General features: G+C 44.3%; 1 protein-coding gene across 1 annotated transcript in view; it reads right to left on the reverse strand.

The window, feature by feature from the left end:
• The window catches only part of aopep (aminopeptidase O (putative)), a 66,640-nt gene that overhangs the window by 35,992 nt on the left and 7,189 nt on the right, over positions 1-23,459 (reverse strand). The window contains 7 exon segments of the mRNA XM_068704314.1: positions 598-658; positions 2,648-2,691; positions 3,279-3,308; positions 3,310-3,387; positions 3,635-3,737; positions 8,421-8,527; positions 9,939-10,152. Of these exon segments, the coding sequence (XP_068560415.1) occupies positions 598-658; positions 2,648-2,691; positions 3,279-3,308; positions 3,310-3,387; positions 3,635-3,737; positions 8,421-8,527; positions 9,939-10,152 (637 nt within the window).

Consider the following 23,459-nt stretch of genomic DNA (forward strand, 5'->3'; position numbering starts at 1 on the left):
AGGTAAAGCTATGGCGGCTACAGTATATGGAAGTGTTCTGGATATCTTGAAGTAAGCAAAGTTTAGACAAAGCTGTGCAAGCAGCCAATTAAACCCAAACTAGAAGACCCAATCTCTTCCATCTCTTCCACTGAGTACTATAAAAAATATCCCCCTGTGCAGGCATGTCCCAGGTATGAAAGGATCACAACAAGTGCTAAATAAAAGGTATTGACTGCCAGCATCAATGCTGCAAAACAACAGCTGTGTGATCATTTGTTTCCATTACCTCATATGATAAAGAAACAATAAGGAGGATAGCTAAACAGATGATGCGTCTGAGCACAGTGGACAATAAAAAGAAATGTACGGACCAAACTAATTAACGGTCCAAAGTCAATAGTGCTGAATTATTGCACTAGTGTTATGCATACATTGTAATAATTCATTTTATACATTACAGTCAAGTGTAAAAATGTATCAAGTTAAAAGTTTAATTAACTTGATAATTTGGCTTGTTGGGTAATTAGATTTTTCTAAAGATAGATTATAGAACATTATCAAATTCTATATTCTAACAAATAACGAAAGACAGATAGAAAGCGAGACTTTTCATACCTTTGGAATTCCCGGTCGATCGAGCCAGTCAGCATAAACAGCACTGAGGGTGAGGCCTCTTCTGGACACAATGGCACAAGTGTTAGTATTATTCCTATTATTATAGCAATGACTGGTTATTGACAAAGACAACCTATGAATACATAGCTCTGGGAAAAAAAAAAAAAATTGTTGGGCACATGGCGGACTTGAGATTTAGGCCAACACCTTAAACAAAACGAGGGGCACACCCACTGTCCTATACAAGGACAAGCAAACAGGCATGCACAGACAATGAATTGGGTTTTGTGAGTATGCACTTATAGTAAGCATGTATGTGTGTACACTTGGGTGTGTGTGTGTGTGTGCCTCAGGAGAGGCTCAAGTGAACGTCGTGCACAAACCACATACCATACACAGAATACAAATAGTGACAGAACTGGCTTGCAAAGACAAATGCGCACACAAACATTCCACAAGCACTCCGCAGCGTGTATGAAGAGTGTTGCGTATGCAAAGTATACAAAGTATACAAAATGTGTCTATTTCAGAAATCATTTTGGAGCAACAGAAAGATTTTTTTTTTCTTTATTTTTGTGTGATGGTCGAACGTTTTCTGTCAATAAGTCCGTTGCCTCTTACTTCACAGGGTGAACAAAAACATACGACTGGTGGACGCTTCATTGGAGCGCTTGAAAAAAGCTGAGATGCGTGTAGCGTGTCACGGCCGTCACACAGCGACACGCGTGTTGAAAAAAAGACTTGGCGTTCACACTCCGCTGTGTACTAGAAGAGCCAATCCCCTTAAAGCACTAGTTTGCCCAGAAAGTGGTCACTAAAGATGTCTTCAGTGACTTCACCACGAGGTCATTTCAGCTCTTGGCATTTGGTGTTGAACCATAGAGAGCATGTATAGACTGAACATCTGCCACATCAACAGTGAGACGCCCATAAGGTAGGATTACATGGTATTATGTGAGCATAGTTACAGCAAACAAAAGGGTAATACAGTTAATACGCCACACGGCCTGTCAGATACTCCTCATAATAGCGCTGGATAGAAATAAGCTTCACGTCTCACGAGAGCAGACGAGACGTGTATCCACCGGTTCTTTCACGTTGATCTTTGCATCTTCATTTCATTTGATTGGTAATTACCCTTAATGGTGATAGATGGGAAAAAGTGACGGTGATGCTGGAAAAACAGTAGTTTCTTATTAGCACAAATCAATGAACGCATTGATTTTTCATTGTTAAATGGGGGGTTTTTATAGTTGTTTATGTTTAGTCTTATAAATATTATGTTCCCCAGTTAGTCTGGGGAATGAGCAGGATACATGACCCTGCACAAAGAGCGGCCATGGCCCACAGTGAGTGTCTATTCTTATCCTGAACCTTCTAGCGGGTTGTTTACTGAAAGAGGCATCGGATCCAAATATTGACTGTCCCCAACTCCCTCTGTTTAATTCAATCAATCCGTGCAAGTCCAGCAGAACGCTCCACATGACAGAAAAGGCAAAAAGACAACATTCAGGGCAGACAAGAAGGGTGAGAAAGGGAGGGAAAAACAAAGCGAAAGACAGACAGGGAGAAAGAGAGGACAGAGAGACAGGCGGAAGAAGAGGTTAATGAAGCAATCAGAGGAAATAGAGAAGTGAATGATTAAGCAAGCGCAGAGAGGGAGGGAGAAAATTAGAGAGGAGGAGAGCAGGAGGAGCAGTTATCCTTTTACACTTCAATTAATATGAGAGTGGATGAGACTTCTCTAACAGGATTGCTTTTGGGAGCTGTCGCTGGTCCATGTTTCCACAGCAGGACCGAGACGAGAGGCCAAATCAACAACATGCTGATATATTTGACAGTAAATCTACTAACAAGTCACATCTGTTGAGATAAAACAAATTGTAGCACTAAATTCAAACAGAAAATTGATGAATACCGTATCTTTAATTTGGAACTGAACACCAGGCTACCGATGCTTGAGCACAATCCAAAGTGATTTTAATGCGTCTAGACATTTTTCATTATTCATGAATTACACTGTAAGCATTATTCATAGCCACTTACATACCTCTCAATGTCGGGGAAGGTAATCAGCAGCATTCGCAGGAAATCCTATCAGAAAGAACAAAAACAGAAAACAGACAGGAATGAAGGCTTTTTAGAGAGGTGTGAGAGGAGGGGGGAAAAAAGAAAGAGAAAGGCATACCTGATCTTAAGTCAGGAGTGCAAGGTTAAACAGTGTTTATGTTACATCCATTATTTAGTGGGAAGCCTCAGCCTGCCACTGAAGAAACAGGAGCCAGGTGGAACACATCACATATCACGTATCACACACACACACACACACACACACACACACACACGGACACACACACGGACACACACACACACACAAAACACACCGACTTCCAGGTGTGATCGCTCAGCTTCATGGCCCCGGCAGAATAAACATAATGTGGCTGAGCTGATGTGCGGCCATCAATTTGAAATGCTGCTGGAGCATTTTCAACTCTTGTAACATTGTGGCAATCAAGCTTACATCAGCCTCCCAATTAATTTATGGAAATAACATTGTGCCTCAGAGACGGGTCATATTTAAACAGTTCAAACCTCAGCTCAGTTTTTATTAACAGCCTCTCAAGTAGCTGCGAGTCAACAAACGAAATTCTCAATTAAAGTTCCCCGTACTGCAGCCTCGCCTGAGACAAAATGAGCTGCCCGTGGTATTTTCTTCACAAATACTCGGAAGAAGTCGATGAATTCTTTCTCTCCCACTTGACTGGCCAAGAACCTGAGCAGGAAGTAACCCTGGACAAAGAACGAGACAAATAAAGGCAACAAAACATGATCCATCAAGGACAAAACAGAGAAGCATTGCAGCAACATCTATAGTCATTACAAGTGCTTTTCCAAGCACATCCAACAAGGATTCAGGCTTTTGTTTCTATTTGTTTCTATAACTCTTTTGTTTCCTTCTTTCACTTCCTTCCTTTTCTACTACTCCGTCCATATTTCCCAATCCCCCCCCTCCCCACCTTCCCCACATGTATCCCACCTTGAGGTAGTGGACTTGCATGAAGCTTTTGTCAGGGTTGAGGGCATGTTTGACCGTGGAGGAGCCAGACTCACTGACCTGACCAGTGTCCTCCATGTTAGGTCTGCAGGAGGACAAACGAGCAGATAAACAAAAATACACAGAAGATAAGACAGGTTATAGGAAATGGGCACGGACGGAAAAAGACATCCAACACCAATAAAGTAAACAGGAAGGTGCACAGAAAACGACACAAGCAGAAACGCAACGACAGAGCGGGGTGGAGTTAAGACAGCCAAAAGCATTTTTAGTTGCAGGTAAACTACAATTTCTACAGAGCACCGTCAGCAACACTAAATCCAGCCACTCAGCCGGACCTCTCAATAGCGAACACATTGCCAAGTTGCCATACTTTGCCCGAGGCGGGCTGGAAATCAAGCTGCAGATTTATAATGGCGTGCTATACTGTTTATATGACTCACAGTGCTGCGCTCTGACTTTACTGCCCGTGACTCACTGAGCGAACATATAACACTTCCACAAAAAAGAAGGAAAAAAAAGCACCCCTGTCCACAGGCACAAAAGAGGCATGCTCTAGGTTACGCTCTCCCTGTCACACAGATACAAATCATCCCTTCAACCTGCATAAACACACATAAAACCAATGAAAGCCAAACAAACACAGCGCTGACGTGGGATGCTGTGCAATGATAGTTTCAGTTAGGTGGTATCGATCAGGCTGAGCAGATTAACTCAGTGTGCCAATAGGAAGGCCTTGAAGGATCCCCCCCCCCCCCTGCCAAGTCGATACGCCAGGCGCCTGGCCCACAAATCAATACACCCTTCCTCATTGGCTAGCACTTTTCCACAGGGCCGCTCCATGACAGGGCCAGACACACACACACACACACACACACACACACACACACACACACACATACATATGTAAACAGGGAGACCAAAGGACCCACATTCAAAATCTGCTTCATGTATCCGATTCATTAAAACAAAGATTAGGGTTGAAGACAGGAAGAGGACGAGGACAGCAGACAGACGGGAATGTTTGGTTCGCTCGGCGGGACTGAGCGACGACACCATCGACTTCCTGAAATTCCTGAATTCGACCGGACTCTCTTGTGTGAGAAAAAAAAATCCCAACACCTATGAATTTGATTTGGGAAAATCCATTTCGGAAGCATCTCTGTAATGTCTTTGTGGTGTCTGTACATTAAAAGCTGCCTGTCAATATCATGAGGCAGACAGTGAACGTATGGATTAACAGTCAAATATGGCACAATCTGAATTGTAAAATAATCTGTTTTAGTTGTTGTAAAAAGGCTCTTTTACTTATTCTCAGTGTGTCATGGCTACAATATCCCCCCCCCCCCCCCCCTTATTTTATCATGGAGTTTTTTTTAAACTTGCTCCCTGTCCTGTCTCCTGCCCGTAGTGCCCATGTCTGTCTGTTGCTGCTGATAAGATGAAATTACCTTTTTTTTTTTTTAAGAAAGCAGGACATGCTGTATCCCTGGGAAATTGTGTGAGTGTGTTTAAATGTGTGTCAGACAGAGAAGTACAGAGAGAAAGAGGGACTGGGGGCAAGAGATGAAAAACAATGACAGAACATGTATTTCCAGAAGAGAAACGTGTCGGTTTCCTGGGTCAGAGATACTAGCGGCACAGCGCTGAGAGGAGAAATGTTGATCCATCACTGCCGTGTTAGACAAAAGGAACTCCACCCTTCCCGCTGTCCAGACCAGCGATGTATGGATGTGTAAATCTCGGGCTTTTTCCGCCTCTCTTTGTCAGACATGATTTACTACAGCTTTAAGAGGAATCGCTGCTCGCTGCCTTGGAGAATCACACAATAGCTCAATGCATTGCAGAACAAACGGTGCTGTTATCTGACTACGTAGGCCATGTGTGTGAGAAGGAGGGTGTTTGTCTGTCTGTGTGTGGGGGGGTACACATGCATACACCTAAGTGTGTCAGAGAGAGAGAGAGAGAGAGAGAGAGAGAGAGAGAGAGCGCGAGAGAGAGAGAGAGAGAGAGAGAGAGAGAGAGAGAGAGAGAGAGGAAATCAGGAGCTATTACTGACAGAACTTAATGTAAAACGTACATGAACGTACACGCACACGCGCACACACACACACACACACACACACACACACACACACACACACACACACACACACACACACACACACACACACACACACACACACACACACACACAGACAGACAGAGGTTTATGGCTCCGTGAGCCATATCCTGATAAATTACACTGGGTTGACTGTGGAAACCGGATAAGGTAGAGCAGTGCTCCCAGCAGCCCAGTGAATCAGCAGGGAGAATGGCGTCTGGCCCAGGCTGCCCTAAATAGAACTCTTCTGAAATGGACAGATAAACACTGGCCACTGGGGCCCCTGCTGGATCAGGGGGTGTCCATTGTGACCCACTGAACTTGGAAAAGCACAATCTGCCATTTAGCCTTCATGTGTGTGTGTGCTATTGTGTGTGTGTGTGTGTGTGTGTGTGTGTGTGTGTGTGTGTGTGTGTGTGTGTGTGTGTGTGTGTGTATACTGGTGATGTTGAGCGTATCTCTCTCTCTGTACATCCCTTTGCGTTCCCTTTCCCTTCACCAGTACCTCTCTGACATTTCTCTCTCTGTGCATTGTGACAGACAGAATGTGTTTACTCGTATTATGTTTCAACCACAGTCGAAATGCTAAGCAGCGGAGCCACATCAGGAACTGGGCATACAGGCAGACTAGCAAACATCAAAAAGTAGCATGGCCCGTTTCCAGCTTTGAAGCAAATCAAGATCTTAAGCCAGGCTTCCACCAAGCAAGTCCAGTTCTCCCCAGTCCAGTCCAATTCAGTTCATCGCACAATAGAACGCTTATTTTAACATTACCATTAGCATAAATTGTGGATTCTACCAAAAGAACCTGGTATGAGCTTTTTTTTGAAGGAGCTGCTGAAGTAAATATTCAGTCACCATTCATCCATTATTGGCAACTCCATACTTCATATTTGTTGAATTGTACGCTGCTCGCCCCGTAGGCACATTTCACACTTTTGCATTTTCAAGCTGACGGGATGTGCACTGAAAGACTCTAGGTTACACAGCAATTAATTGGATATAATTGAACACTGACTCTATTTTCCATATAATTAGTAGCAAATGACATAGTTATTTCCATGGAACTTTTTGGAAATTGCAAACCCATGAGATAAAGATCATTGCATTTGCAAAGTGAAAGCTGCACCCGACTCACACACACACACACACACACACACACACACACACACACACACACACACACTGTATGCAGTCATTAGGATAATGTGTGAGCAGGGTTCCTTTATGCCTCGACATGCTTTACCATTGCTTTAAGAGACGTGGGGATTGACAAATAGCTTTCCCGTGGGTGGCTTCAGCAATTACATGCTTTTTTTTTTTTAAACTAATGCGTTTCCAAGTCACATCATCAGTAAAAATGTACGCATCCATGCGTATGAGCATGTGTGTATGTGCAGATATGTGAATGCAAGTGTTGTTTGCATTTTTTTTTCAGATGTTACTTTTGTGTTGTTGACTTAACCCCCATCAGGTGAAGAGAAACCTGATCCTCCTAATCACCCGTGTGTCTGCCTCATAGGGGAACACCCTGACTGACTGACTAACTGACTGAGAGACAGACACAGATCTCAAGTGCCTGTTTAACCCTTTCACTCACACACTGCTTCTTATTTCAATACCTCATTCTGCCACAAATGTGAAACTTCATCATGCAACAACACACACCGGCGGTTATCAGCGTACGAGTACGAAAAGAGTAACACGTTTCCCAAAAAAACACTTCAATCCTTTAAAGTAAATCAAAAAATAGTCAAATCTCTGTTATGAATACTGAAGCTTTTCACAGCCTGATTGATTTGAACTCTAAACACTATTAATGCACAAGTGTTTCCTTTGTGTGAAGTCAACACATTATTAGTGAAGTGACACAGTTGGAAGTTAGAGCCGAGCAGAAGTGCCACGAAATCAATAACGCATCGATTTGCTGTCACGCTTTGCACGGCCTCTTACAAGTGTGAATCTCCAGTGAAGGCTTTTTTTTTTTTCCGTCCAAGAGGGAAGAGCTACTAAAATGTAAGGCACAATGCTAACAAGTGCATTTCCAACCTTAATCAGTTAACTCCCGGCCGGGGTTTACACCTATAATCCCCTGATGACACTGTGCTTCCACCCTGGATAAAACAAACAGGGTGTGGGCCCCACATTGTCAGGGTCAGATGAAGAGTTTGTGCGTTTGTGCGTACTTGCCATGCTTGTGTGCAAAGCTTTTCCGAGACATGACAGTACACCTGGATATACTCGCCACACCTGCCACACCCGTACCCCTGGAATGCATATACCTCATGTGTGCGTTCTGCACGTGCAGACGCTAACAAAACATCTCCTAGTGTGTGAAGAAGGAGAATCTCAAGCACTGGTACCAGAGGAACACAATTAAGTAGTTGCACTGACTGCTGTGGGAAGATGTTGCCTCCTCTGTACGTGTTGAACCTAGGGTGGTTTGCTAAACCTCTCCTGAAATTTTAAGGAATAAAACTAACGATCAGCAGTCAGCAGCCGGGGTCGATTCCTCGTCAGTGTTCTGCTTTAAGCATACTTATTGAAGGTGTTGTTTCTCTTCTTTTTTTTTAAGGAGCTATTTCCTCTACAGCAGCAACAACAGTATGACAATTAAAACAGAGGTCCTTGACCAAAAAAACACACGCACACACACACACTCACCTAAGGATTTGAAGTGCCTCCTCTGAGTTCTGCAACTCATCAGAGAGTCGTCTCCACCTCAGCAGAGCCTTCAGGTCAGACTGCTCTGCTGTCTCTTGTAAGGAGACCTGAAGGGAGACAAAAAAATGGAGGGTTATAAAGACGTGAGGGAAAGGGTTATGGTGGAGCAAAGAATTCAGAGGGAGGAAAAATAAAATATGGTGAATTTCATCAGCAAAGAACAGAAGGAGTCTGATTAAATCAAGAGTCAAATGCACACTGATATCAAGATACAGGCGGCCCTGCTGCTACCTCTGACACCGTGTCTTATTGAGTTTGGCAGCAATAACAGGTCTACTTTAATCTATGCCTTCAGAGCCAAGCACACATCAAAAAGGTGACATGGTTAAACAGCGCAGACACAAGAAAAACATTTGCGTAACCCTAGACAGTGTGGGAAAGCAAGTAGGAGGATTAGATCTGCGTTAGCTCATCGGCTCTGCAATTAAGCAAATGATTCATACCGATGCTTCACCCTCATCCTTTGTCCTGTTGTGTCCCTCCTTTTTCTGCAGGCATCCTTAATCAACATTGTTTAAAAAAATTTAAAAAAAATCTTTGATCTAGGATTAACTTCTTTGAAATGTCCCACTTTTTTAAGGAGTGGGTGACAGTAGTACTTTTTCACAACCCTGGTGTGGTTCAGCTCCTCTTGGTTTTTTGTAGGTCAGCGGATTTGGGTTTGACGGTATATTTTTTTTTATGGTTGGCACAGGAAATTCTTTACTCTTTCGTCTTTTTTCCAGCCAACACCTGGTTTTTACGACAATAATGCAATGGCAACTGCACCTGACCGACCACAACAGCAGCATTTGAGAATCCTGGCACATACGTTGTGGAAATGGATGGTTGGAATGTCAACCTGTGTTTCCCTGAGTTGTTACATGTTACCAGTGGTATGAAGGTGCTGGATCATACAGTATAGAGGAACCTTTAGAAGATGACAAGAAAAGAAAAAAAGAACTACATAAACATCACAAATATTGGTGTTTTTTCAGGCCTGCAGTTCATTTCCTTTGTTCAATTCAGGGACTTATTTGATCAAATTTGCTCCTCAGTTTGTTTCTGTTAACACTGCAACATCCAAGCAGTCCAAAAGTTGTGAATAACTGCCATGCGCGAACAAATTGTTCTCCTCTTTTTGTTGTTTTTGTCTTCTTCATTATGGAGCACCAGCTATTATTGCTAATTGTTTTCATTATGTTTATGTGGTTTCCACACGACTGGTCCAAACAAGCTTTGTGTGAAAACACCCTTAACGATTCCTACGGTTGTTTTTCATTGACTGATTATCAATTTATAATGAGAGCAAGTTGCTCACTTAGTGGAAACTTCCTCGAGACGGCCACGGCAAAATGGACTTCACAAGTTGTCTTAAGTGGTGTTTCTGAAAGCTCAGGCTTAAAAAGGCCACCATTAAGTTACTTTGATAAAATAGCTGCAGTAAACTGCAGTCTTCAGGCATTGATTTTACTGTACTTGTTGTGCTTGGGCCCAGATAATGTCCTCCAGGTAGGTGGCAAAGCCCTCGCTGATCCATTCTTCAGTCCAGTCTCTGGCGCCGATAACCAGGCCGAACCAGGAGTGGGCGATCTCATGGCAGATCCTGGACCCGCACAGAGACAGGCCGTTCTCTCCAGAACCAAGACTCCCAGCACACAGCGCACTCTGGGACAGGAACATGATATGGGGGCTGGAAGAAGACAAATGACAGAAATACAGAATGAACGAGGGACATAAAGCCAGAGATAAATTATAAACGGAACGGAAAAGAGTGAGAAATGAGGGAAAAGGGTGAGCAAAAAAACTGGACCACCCTCCAAAAAAAGATGAGTTACTGAAGCAATGTTCCACACCTATGATTACAGAAAGTTTGGCCTGAACATGTACAGTAAGACGAATCAACATGTGTGCATACTTATGAGTATGGGAGTCACTCACTGCCCATCCCTTTTACCATCTTCTACATTATTATCATTAGCAAAGGGCAGCTTACTCATCAAATGTTCTTGCCAAATCTAACTGCCCTGTACAAACGTCAAGCTAGAACATCATGCTCCCTTTGACTGAAATTGTGAACCAACTATGGGTAAAAGTAAGCAAAGAAAACTAGCAATTCTGGGAGCTTTTGGCCAAAAGTTACAGATCAGTCAAGACGCCGCAAATGGTCGGAGGCGATCTTCCTGCGGTTGGTGTTGAATCTTAGGCAGCACTTGGCAGGCTGGTGGTCTAAGGCACTGGAAGCAGGTGCATGAAGATCTGTCCCGTCAACGAGGCCGGGACATGACGGGCACTTACGGGGTTCTTCATTCATTTTAAATGGTCTTGTAGTTTTTCAACCACATCCATTTCATGTGTGATGTTATACAGGATCTGTCTAAAAGCCTCACAATGTAGACTTTCAGCTTCACATAGACATGTGATTTTTAAACCATGAGACAGAACGGGTGGAACAGCACCAATAGGAGTACTCTGTCAAAGTCAAGGTCACAGCTGAAGACTGTTGCGGAGCTTTCTTTACTTCTGTCTTGTGTAACGGGCTCTGTGCGCCCTGAGGGGCTTAGGGCCGAGTGTGCGTGAGAGGCAGGCCATTCTTCAAAAGAAGAATGGGTGACGGGTCACAGAGGTGCTAATGAATGGTCTCTCTCTCTCTCTCTCTCTCTCTCTCTCTCCTGGCCCATAAAACAACACCGGGTTGTCTAGAGCTCCCCTCACGCTGTCTCGATCTTTAAGTGTCCCAGCCACTATTGACCTGACAATGGGAGGAGAATTTATGGCAAACTGCAAGTATTTTTCAAAAAGGGTCATACCGCCCTACTACTGTGTCAAATATGTTAAAGATGCCTCTACATTACAGAAGAAAGGTCTTCTCTCCGTTTCCCTTCGTTCTATAGTCCGCTTTCTTAAGCATCGTCGATATACGTTAACGACATGTTTGCGTCTAGAAAGCCGTAAAGAGTGGTTGTGCTTCTGCAGAGACACAGTTGTGACAATCCCTTCACCTGTTGACAGTCTACTAAAATGAGCTGCTCTCATTAAGGAAAGATTAGCGTCTTAAAACAGCAGTTGACGGAAGAGTTATTTTTCTTTTCTTGCCATAACCTAATTATGGTGACAAGTCAATTATAAATGAAAACATGGGAGTTAAGTCATAGGTTAGTCCGGGTCTGCCAGACAGTCTATTTTGGAGGAAAACAAAATTGGATATCTGAGCAACACGAACGCTCTGTATTTCCCCCGAGGATTGTTTTATCAGATGGAAGGCCGGCTATTGGCTTTTGTTACTTGGGAACATGTCGACATCATACAAAAGGGTCTTAGGGGCATCATTTCCGAGACAGCATCTCAAACCTAATCCTGTGTTTTTTTTCCTGATTACGCAAACAAAAGCTCTCACTGGAGCAGGGGATGCTAACATTAGCCTTATGAGTTTCTTTGTAGCCTAATCTTATTCCCCCACAATTGGATAAGCACGCCTTTGTTGTCAGTTCCAGCAGTGCGTTATATGCGTGCGTCTGTGTGTGCGAGCGAGTGTGAAACACAAAGACAGCCTTTCAGAGACGCCGCTTGCACACGCTCCTCTGAGGGACGTGGAATCCATCACTACAGTGATAAATAGTGTCATCCCACCATGGCGGGGGTGAATAAACAACAGCATCTTTCACATTCACTGATACACTGAATGACATTAGTTGACATCAGGGACCTGTCGGGGACACACGGATGGAAAGACGTCTCACACACACACACATGGATCACATCTGTGGCACCTGCACATATGGATACACCTATGATCTCCTCTGTAGGCCTGACTCTGCTGAGGGCATGAAAGTTCATCCCTGATTAACAATCACCAGTTTCCCTGCTTTATTTTAAATAAGGTATTACAGATTCATTTGAAGAAAATTCTGTCTTCATTGCACAATGTGCTTCCAAATTCTCCGTTTTTTGCAAATGCATATGTGACTCACAAAACAAAAGCTGCGAAAGCAAACCAACAATTACAATCAATCAAGCATTAAGTGACAGCACTGCAAGTTACATTATAGTCAGACAACGTCTTTGCATCACACACTTGTTGACAAAACACTTACAAATGGGAACATTTTCAGATTATTTTTGAGTTGTTGATGTTGATATTCATTTTAGTCAATATTGATTGCCTAAGGACAATTCCTGATTGCGGTGCAGGATTAGGAAATAGGGTTTATTTACTTTATCGTAATGGAATTAAAACACAGATTTTTGCGGTGCTGTTGTAGATGCATTCAACAGATGATATCCCACTGCAATAACTAGACTCTACTGGAAGTGAAGTGTTGCCCTTCACTTTCAATATTCCCCCTTTTTACTTGTGTTACTGACTTTTTACAGACGGGGGAATCTGATGAAGAGAATCCACATAAAGTCTGTTCAAAGATATCTTGACATTTTATACAAATGGAGGATCAAAAACACCTGGAGGTGATTCAAATAAAAAGACATTTGGTTTGGACTCCAGACAATGCTGCTAACACTTTCCCAATGATTGCACCTTACTTGGTGTTTAATGATGGGATGTTTGATTGAATTTTGCCCACTGACCCCTTTAGAGCCTGTAAATGAACTCCTATTAGTTGGTCCAGTCTCATGTCTGTTTTTGATGTTTGTAATCTCTGTTTGCCCGTAGGGCGTAATAAAGATTTATGCTCTACTCCCCCTTACTTAGTCATATTCTTATAAACAATGCATTAATGAGATGGAAATACAATCTCTGAGATTTAATTGGATGCCAAAGAAATTTGAATCTCCGCTGTCAATTATATTTCTTCTTCTTGACTTCCTTCATGCGGTTTGTCTTAAGGCTTGGAGAAAACTATGCATGAATATGCTCAGAAACTCACACACAAGCACACGCATGAGAACACTCTACATTTTGAAAAGTGATCACGATGAGAAGCCGTCTGCATTTAGCATCACAGACATGGACCTGAGGTGACCTTTTCTGATGGCGGTACATCATCGGATCTTAACGCACAAAATGTAATACTCATTAAAGCCCTCCTGTGCGTTCTCACACCACAACCTCACGACTCGGAGTCACCCGGGGTGACTTGGCCTTGAATTTCAGAGGTGTGAGTCGGGGCAAGTCTTCAATTTGGTGCGACACAGATTGCAATAGTGTTTCGCTCCTCCATCTCTCCATCCATTATTCATCCCTCCATCCATCGTTCCTGGCTGCAGGCCATTTTTTCCCCAGCGGGACACTTCCATGCATAATGCAGCGGGGGCCCTATCATAGTCCTATAATTGACATCCCTAGCCTAGCTAAGCTCATAGACACCAGTAAAACAGCCCCACGAGACAGAGGGACGAGGAAAAAGATGATGGGAGCTGAGTGTGCACTGTATGTGTAAATGAGAGAGAGGGAGAGAGAGAGAGAGGGAGAGGGAGAGAGAGAGAGAGAGAGAAACAAGTAAAGAAGGAGATACAATTTGACAACATAGAAATAAATATCGTGAAAAATATGAGAACAGAGAAAGAAGAATCTTGAAAGTGAATGAAAAGATTCTCTGATAGATACTTATGGAGAGAGAGAGAGAGAGAGAGAGAGGGAGAGAGAGAGAGAGAGAGAGAGAGAGAGAGAGAGAGAGAGAGAGAGAGATTGAGAGAGAGAGAGAGAGAGAGAGAGAGAGAGAGAGAGAGAGAGAGAGGGGGAGAGAGAGAGAAACAAGAAAAGAAGGAGCTACAATTTGACAACATAGAAATGAATATCGTGAAAAATATGAGAACAGAGAAAAACACATCAGGGACAGAGAGGGGGGGGAGAGAGAGAGAGAGAGAGAGCGAGAGCGAGAGAGAGAGAGAATCCTCTTGTCTGTCACTCTGTGTGATGAGTTTTTCTCTTTCCCAGAGTGCAGTGTCATCTCCCTGGTGTGATAACTGTTGAACTGCTGAACCAGTGTGACACAGATGCTGTAACAGCATCGCTGGTGAAGCTTCACACATCGTTTGTTTGTTTGCATGTTTCTGCATAGGTATGCAGTTATGGGCACACTGTTAATGACAGACAGGTGAGGAGATGGACACAATCCACACGAGAGGTAACAAGCACACAAACAACTTTGCCTATTCTTGTACTTTTGTATTCAAGCAAAGGTTGGACGGCCGGCCTTTCCTTCCCTAATGTCAGCTTACGGGAAGACGCTTTGTCTCCTTCCACCCTCCCTCTCGCACAGAGTCTGTGGGCTATTTTAGACACAGGGGCCTATTTGACCAAACTCCTACCAGCCTTCGTTCTTTTTTCACAAGTCTGACTTCAAATGTCTGGCATTCCAGGCTGGCTGCAGATCAGCTCTCTGCTCCCAGACGGGGGCCCCACAGGGCCAGGCCAAATGCCACTCCATGTAGGGCCTGATCATATGAACAGGGGCCAGGCTGGGGCCCCCAGAGAGCCGCCCCACCCACATACAATGCATCGCATCAGAGCCTGAAAATAAATAGCAGAAAAGATATCCGAGGTCATCGGGAACAAGGAGGCTTCGCTGCTGCTGCTGCTGCTCCGAGTCTGGAGAAAATGAGGCTTTGTAGTGCCGGCGCATAACAAATAAATGGCAGGTTTCAAGGTTAGATTGTATTTTCTAGTTGTAGTCAAGTGCTTAATCTTAAAAGCCCATTCATGCATACATCTAAGCAGGTCAAGTTTGTATCACACTGAAGGGATCATGTGGGTCATAGCCTGATGAGGTCAAGAATGCACAGACACACACACACACACACACACACACACACACACACACACACACACACACACACACACACACACACACGCTTTCAGCAAATCTACTTTGAATCCGTATCAGCTGGGAAGTGATAGCAGATGTCTGATCTATCTGATCTTTTAACAGTAAAACAATCCACAGTGCAGTATGTTCCATGTTTAGTGCCAAGTCCAAAAACTGATGTCACGCCAGAGGAATGTTCTTGAGAGTTTATGTGTGTGTGTGTGTGTGTGTGTGTGTGTGTGTGTGTGTGTGTGTGTGTGTGTGTGTGTGTGTGTGTGTGTGTGTGTGTGTGTGTGTGTCTGTGCGCAGGATGCTGGATCATAGATTTAAAACAGTATGGACGCGTATTTGTCTCACGAGTGAATCTCACGGTGGTTCAATGCTGGCAAGTTGCCGATATATTTGAGACCAAGCGGCGAGGAAACCTCTGCGGCACCACGGGAGACACCAACACACCCAAGAGGACACCTGAACAAGCAATGGGTGGAAACAGGGACAGACGAAATCTACATGTGTGTTGACCCAAAGACACAAAGTATCATGACCCTGTACTGTCTTTAATGTAAAGGAGCATACAGAATGTTTAAAGACCAAAACGCACTGAGAGCGAATGACGCACACGTATTCAAGTACACCAATAGTTTTAAATGGCCGATCTCGCACCAAAAGCCTTATGATGAGTCTCAAACTGCTTCCCTCCGTACTTTTTTAACCAGGATCTGTTATTATCTATTATTTATATTAAGTTAAAATATTATGGGGTATCTGTACTATCAAAATATATTGCCCAGATTGCATTCTTTTTTTGGTTCTGTCGTGTTGACATTTCAAATCTGATGCCTGCAGTGTGCCATAGGAGCGCCAGTTGAACGAGTCAATTATCGCTTTCGGTGCATTTGGGGCCTTTAATGAGTGCTAATGCAGCGCGGCACCAGTTCATTTGGCCACAACAAGCCCCTGTCAATCAGCCTCAGGCAGGTGTCGACGTGACATTTACGTGACATAACCCACATTCCTGTATTACCGCAGCTATTTTCATGCAAACCCCATCACTCAGCACTCAATCTTTTGGCTTCCACTTCTGTCTCATTGAAAAAAAAAAAAAAAAAAGACAGGACAAATGTATTTCACAGGATTATAATTTCAGACATTTTCTTGCCTGTGGGGGTAAAAATAAATAGACAATTTGTCTCTCTTATGTAACATGAGAGAATGAGACAATACGGAGATGCAAAGTGAGACCGCTCAGCACAGCAGGGATATATAGGAAGTGTTTGACAGAACGGAAAGATGGATAAAAGGCGAGATCAAAGTGAAATCAGCCGTAGTCTTTAGCACAGAGGTTTGAGGCTGCTATAATAAAAACGTTGACCTTTTGGTGGCACTATAGAAGAGTCAGGGGATCAGCAAAGTTATTAGGATTAATTCTGTAAATGTCCATTAATGTCTGTAACACCATTTTTAACACAATCCATTTCATAGTACGGATATGATATTTCAGCGTGGAATAAATCGGGGGATTGACCAACCGACAGGCAGACCGACAGACCGACACGTAGAGCCAAGTCGCTAGTGTGGCTACAAATGGGCGATTTCATAAGCCGAGCAGCTTGGAACACAGCTCTCTCTCTCCCCAAGGCTAAAAGCGAAACCCAGACATCGGAAGCATTACCGCCGAGCATTTCACAGCACTTTGTTTCAAATATCTCATTTTGGCCGGTTCAGCGCAGAGGTCCCACGGACATTAAGCCGTCTGGCTTCGCACAGACAAATGAAATAACCCCCAGCCTCTAGGTTCCACTATCACACACGCCCCAGGATGCACACCAAGATGCAGCAGCAGCGTCCCCCACCCCCCCCCCCCCCCCCCCCCACGCCATACAATGGACCCATCCATCACTCCGGGGAACGGGTCCTCTGGACTCATCCATTAGTTAGGAGAACGGGTGGGCAGTGACAGGCCCGTCTTGCCACAGCCTCTAATCCAGAGTTATGGCGCAGTGTGTCTGTGTTACTGTTAAATGTAGTACTATTTGCCAGCTGTTGCCAGCAGGTTCACGTCCGAGGGCAGTTCAAAGCAACGCACCATCACTCACAAACCACTGATGACAATGGAAGCATATATGGCGCCTGGGAAAAAAAAAAAACATCACACGTGGTTATAGCTTTGCACAATGCTGCACATACATCTGTAGATTAATATAGAGGGATGAATATGAATTATTTTCTCACTATTGTTGTGTGGAAATAATTGCATGTTCACAACAAAATGTGTAACCCTCTCCTGCAAGTAGGGGAAGAGTTAAAAAAAAAAAAAAGAAGTCTCCTTCAGTTGTGAGAAGGTAGCAGAGCAGGTAAACCTACACCGAGATAGAGAAGGGGGTGGGGGGGGGCAAGATGACTAGAAAGTAATACTCCTTCAACAACAAAACACTTGCTAAACTGGCCCCCTGCTATCTTCATTAAGAGCACAGAGGAAGGTCTGACGAGGAAGCTAGGAGAGATGGAACGCTTGTGGGGTTTTGGGGCTGTCCCGTGTGAGTTCAGCAGGAGGCGAGCAGAGTAACAAGGGGTCCGCTAGAGGAAAAAAAAAGAAGAAAACCTCACCTAAAAATCTCAACTACGTGCAATCGCTGTAAAAGTGTTCACAGGACACTCCCTCTCCGTTCTGTCCAGGTGCAGGCATGCAGAGCTGCCTTTTCAACTCGCCAGGCTCTTTTGTGTGGCTACAGAAAAGAAGGGAGATCCACTAAAGGTGGGAAGAAAGAAACACCTCATCCTTGACTATTTGATTAACAGCTGTCTCCCGTGCCAAAAAATACCCCCCCCCCCCCCCCCCCCCCCCCAACTGCCTGCTGAAAGAGCAGGTCTGTGTCGCACACTTCTAGGGTTACTTCATAGATTAAACTGGAGGGGAGAGCCGAAAGGCAAGAAATCCACTGGGACATCAGAAGGAAGAGGGGAGGACAAGCGGTGGGAGGACTGGGAAAGAAAGTAAGGAGTGAGGGGAAGTAGAGAAATAGGGGACAAAAGAGTCAACAAGGAGGCAGGAGGCACAGTTCAGTAAGTGATGGGGAATCATGGCCAACGAGATGAAAGAGTGAGTCATGTTAACTGGGGCAGGTTCAAATTAACATCTTTATCATTTGCATTTTGTGGTCTATTATATTACATTTACTTAAGATGGTAACAAGCAGCAATGCCTTTCCTCAAAGTTAACAATCTTTCCTTAATGATTAGCTTTTTAAAAGCTGTTGCTTTTGCGTGATTCATCCCATTCATGCTGACCACTTTGTAAAGTATGCAGGCTTTTAGTTGTATTTCCTCAATTCCAAGGAACCATCGGTGTCCAGTCATTTCAGTATGCATGAAAATCAACTTGCAGAAATTTGTAAATCCGTTATTGTGAGCATATCATTGGAAATGTGTGTTATTAGCGCATGGTTGAGAGTCGGCTGTCGTCAAATTCATATCCTTTGTTGTTGGAAGAAACGAGCTGATAGGACTACCAATTAGCATACATGAAGGTTGCTTGCATTAAAAAGGTTGCTGAAATAATAGCTCTCTTGCAGCTGCATTACCATGTGGGAATAACGTAACGTAACAGCAATTTATTCCACACCGACAGCAATGAAACCCGATGTCTGAAAAAAAAAAAAAAAAGCGTGCGGTACGCTTTGGGAAATAATCGGCAGTAATGTGAAGAATATGTGATTTTCTAGTTAATGGGTTAAAATGTGCAAAAACACTGGTCTGGTGCTATTAAACATGAAAAAGAGCTCAGGTGGTACACTAAAGAGCTCCAGGGCAACGGGGGGATTACCCTGCAGGGCGCTAGCTCCCCCGCAGGCTCTCCAGCTCCCTGCTTCCTCCCAACAGGGACCAATGGCCGATTGTAACTTCCTGCAAGCCCATAAAGAAAACAATGCAGTCAACTGAAGTCAGGCTGAAAATCCTCCAGTGCCACTTAGAGAGGTCAAGAGGTATACACCAGTCATAATTTTTACCTAGCGCCTGTGACAGTTATATGGCTGCCTAGTTTGGCTGCACTGCAAAAGGATCAAGCAGTTTAACTACTTGATCCTTTTTTCTCCCTATTTCTTCAGGCAGCCACCGCCGGTGGGAGAGATGTTGATTTTTTTTTTTCCTTTTTACGCAAAAAAACCCCAAAAAAACCCAGGAGGATGAGAAATGTAACATCAGGGGAAATTATGTGTATAGTTTAGGAAGTATAAAAAAAAAACTATTTTGGCAATAAACATGTTTGCAAGAAGCCTGTTTGTGCAATGTGTTATTCTGCTAGAGAGATAATGAAAGGAAGCTGGTAATAAAAGCGCAATGACACGTGTTGACAGAGGGATATGTTTAAGTATGTATGTGTGTGTGTGGGTTTATCAGAGCCATCAAGCGGTGTGGGGCGGCCCTCAAAAAACAAAAAAAAAAGCCCAACAGAAACAACAACAAAGGATTAGGCATCGATCTGACTGGTTCAGTCACAGCCAGAACTTAAGGATAACCCAAAACGTCAGAAACATGTTCACTTCATTTTCCCCACCAGAGGAAAAAAAAACAAAAGATCTGTTAAGCATTCCTCTGACGTCATCCCATTGCTCTAAATACACATCCTTACACCCTCGCTTGAACAATACACGCATTCATACAAACACAAGCACAGGAATCTGCCTGTCTACGGTGAAGAGAAACACATCACCCACGGTCCTTAAGGGCCTGTTTCAACACATCTCACAACAAAATGTGGGGGAAAAGCACCATCTCTCTCTCTCTCTCTCTCTCTCTCTCTCTCTCTCTCACTCTCTCTCGGGGACGTCAGCCATGTCTTCATTTGGGCACGCTTGCAAACGCAGTGATCTCCGATTAGTCCTACAAGTCCAGCCAGCGCTTTGGGACGCACAGACCTCGGCTTCAAAGAGCCAGAGGAAACGCTGTGCCCTTCCTGTCACTCCCTGTCTCAACCAAATGACGTGGTCGAGTTGTGATGTGGAGATTACACATCCAAATAAAAAACTTAAAAAAGAAAGAGAAAAATAGTATGAGCTAAGGCAATAAAAATAAAAGACACAGATGTACAAATGCACACACACACACACACACAAACACAAATTACAAATCAGGCCTAGTAATTACTGATGTTCAGGAAACAGTGGGAGGTCTCAGAGCAGATTCATTACTTCATCACTTTGATTTACAGCATCCCCATGTTCTTAAGACAATGAGCTTTTTGATACAGACTGGGAACAGAAGTAACTTTGAAGCTGTGAAATATGGGATTCAGAGCATTAAAATAGCAGCAAACAACAATTATCAAAAAGGTATAGTGGAGTAACGTCCACCTGAGGAGAGAATGAAGTCGCTCTCTCTCCCTCTGTGTGTGTGTGTTTTAATTCGAGCTTCTCCGTACTTTGTTGAAAAGGGCCGGCCGCAAATGCTTTTAGCGCACGTTAGCGCACGTGATGCGTGCCCCATTGGTTAGCTCACGGCGGTTACAGCTGATAAGGCCGTCCAGAGTCGTCAACTGTTCTCACCGTTAGCTGCTAGCCGCGGTGTGGAGCACCTTTAAAGGGATTAGAAGGACAGCAAGTCCTTCATACTGTGTTTTGTTTCCTCCTTTCTCAGACACCTCTTCATCCCTCAGCCACACTCTATCAGTGTTTATCCACACTGTATTTGTCTTCCTCTTCCTTATTTCGGCTCTTTGATGTCTTTAAAGTTCTTACTAACAGCATGGGAAGAGGACACACAGCAGTGTTTCTACATTCCACTCTCTCAGTCTGGTTTGTCAGAGGAGCAGAAAGACAATATGAAAGTGTATGAACAAAAAAAGAAAGAGAAGATATTGTTTTGCCATATGCAGCACGCCTGTTGCAGGCTAATGTGCATCTGTTGATAACTTGGACTGCTAAAGAACTCTTGGAGCCAAAAGTAGAACACAGGGATTATGAGGGAAATATAATAGATGGATGCCCTCATAGTTGCATCAAATAAACTTAGATTGACGATGTGAAACCCGATCAACTGCTGAGTGGCGTCACCCCCTGGAAGCAGCTACATGTGCGTAAGCCTAGGACCCTGCGTGTGAGTGTATCAGAAAGCCCTGTGGCTGCACAGCGCACACAGCACAGCCTTTGAACGCAGACCTGCCCTTACTTGACTCCTTAATCTTCTGTTTCCTGCCCTCCCCTCTCCGTATCGCAGAATAAAAACTTCATGCCACTGTGAATCCTCCCCCGTTTTGCCTCTGCCCTCCCTTCTCTGTATCGCAGTGTAACAGCTTCATGCCTCCTTGCCACGGGCTCCCTGTCCTATAGCCCCCTCAACTCCTGCTGTTTCTTCTGGGGCACTGCACAAAAAACTACGCTTGGCTTGGTCCCAAGCACTAGGGGCCCACATACCTCCCAATCTCTAGATTAAATAGCGCCAGTCTCTGAAGTCCTTCCAGGGGCTAATGGCTTTTGTTGCTGGGAATAATCCACACATCCTCTCCCACATCCTGGGGGTCCGCCGGCCTGTCGTGAACCCCGCCTTTGCCCTCTTCATCTCTCTCTCTCTCTCTCATCTCCATCTCAATCTACGCTTCCATTTCGGTTGACCTCCCCCGCCTCCTCGTGGCACAACCCCGTGGTTAAAGTGCGGAGACATGCAGGACCGCACCACCCGCACTGAGGGGAGGATGCGGCGAGTTGACACCGGGTTGAGACCCATGCAGAGTTTTATAGGGAGTCAGCGCAGGTGCTGTCGGAAGCTTAATGAAGGCCCTAAATCTCTTCTCTGTCATCTGCAGCTAACTGGAGTCAAAGCAGCCGGGGCAAGAGGGATAAGTGCCTGGGAGCTATCCTCACAAGGGAAAGAAAACATCCATCAGGCAACAGCCACAGCAGAACAGCCTCAGTGTTAGCACTTGATGTCCGTTCAAAATAAATACGGCGGGGAGACCGATTTTTCACAAGATGTGGGGAGAGACTTTCCGTAGATCAAAGAGCACACTCTGTCCTTTGGGTGAAGTAGTCAAAAATAAGTATGCAAAGTTGAGATCTAGATCCAGACAGCGACCCTCTCGTCGCCCTCCGTCCTTCAAAATGTCTCTGATTTGAGACTCCTCCTGGCTGTAATGTCAGAAATTCACACAGAATACATATTCAGGTATGAGCTCATATCCTGTCTGAGGCTCTGTTCTCCAGGGAGGCCGCCGGGGGGAGAGGAAAAAGACAGACGGGGAGAAAGGGAGACTGTGGTCACAGACCGCAGACACAGGGACAACGTTCACTGACCACCCTAATCAGTTTACTTCATCAACACAATCTAAAAAAAAAAAGGCAAGTCACTAATGCTCTTTATTTTGCTTCAATTTCCAATTTTAACTTCATTCATATGGCTACCGGCTGGCATTCAGTCAAATCTACAGGCACACCATATGCCAGCTGAAAGTACTATATTGCAGAGAAAATCTAAAACTTGATTTCCAGGGAAACTATCACTATTGTAGAATGCTAGAGGGCAGACTGGAGAAGCGATCGACCGTACAGAGGAGGGCGGCAAACAAAGAGAAACAGAAAAGTCAGGCGATGAAAAGAGGAAAATGAGAGACAGCGGAGGGTGAAGAAGAAGTGACGGAAGCAGGACACTATCGATTTTAAGGATGAAATAGGACGGGAGAGTAAGGTAATAAAAGGAGGATGAATATGAAAAAAAAAAAAAGTTCAGGGGACGGGAGCTAAAGAGGGAACAAAGAAAGACATAGAGCAGAATTATCTCTAGTGCAGAGGACAATGAATCTGTCATTCAGTGGCTTTGCGCGAACCCATCGGCCCCTGGGCCTGTTTATTAAACTGCACACCTACATACATACGGAAATATACAGACGTCTAGTGGGGAGCAGAGAGCCTGCAGAGCACCGGGAGTCTCTGCTGGTAAAAGAGAAAAAAAAAAGATTTAATCGTCAAACAATTGACCGAGTCGCTGAGTGAACAGAGCTGTGCCCACACAAAACTGTTTATCTCAGCAAGAGGCTCGGGGTTTGGGGGTTTTGGGATCTTGGCGTGGGAGAAATGAATAAAAGAAGAAGGAAGAACCATGTTACGTTTGGAGGAGGTGATGAACATTTTACTGAGAGTGTCAACTTCATGGCTAAAATGTAAAAACAAATGAGAGCAGGTTTAGAGAGGAGAGCTGTTTGGGATGGGGGAAAGAAAGGATGAAGGAAGAGTGAGGGGGTGAGGAA

The sequence above is a fragment of the Cebidichthys violaceus genome, unplaced genomic scaffold (assembly GCF_023349555.1).
Source record: "Cebidichthys violaceus isolate CVI_PGR_0920_01 unplaced genomic scaffold, fCebVio1.0.p SCAF_9, whole genome shotgun sequence".
NCBI lineage: Eukaryota > Metazoa > Chordata > Actinopteri > Perciformes > Stichaeidae > Cebidichthys > Cebidichthys violaceus.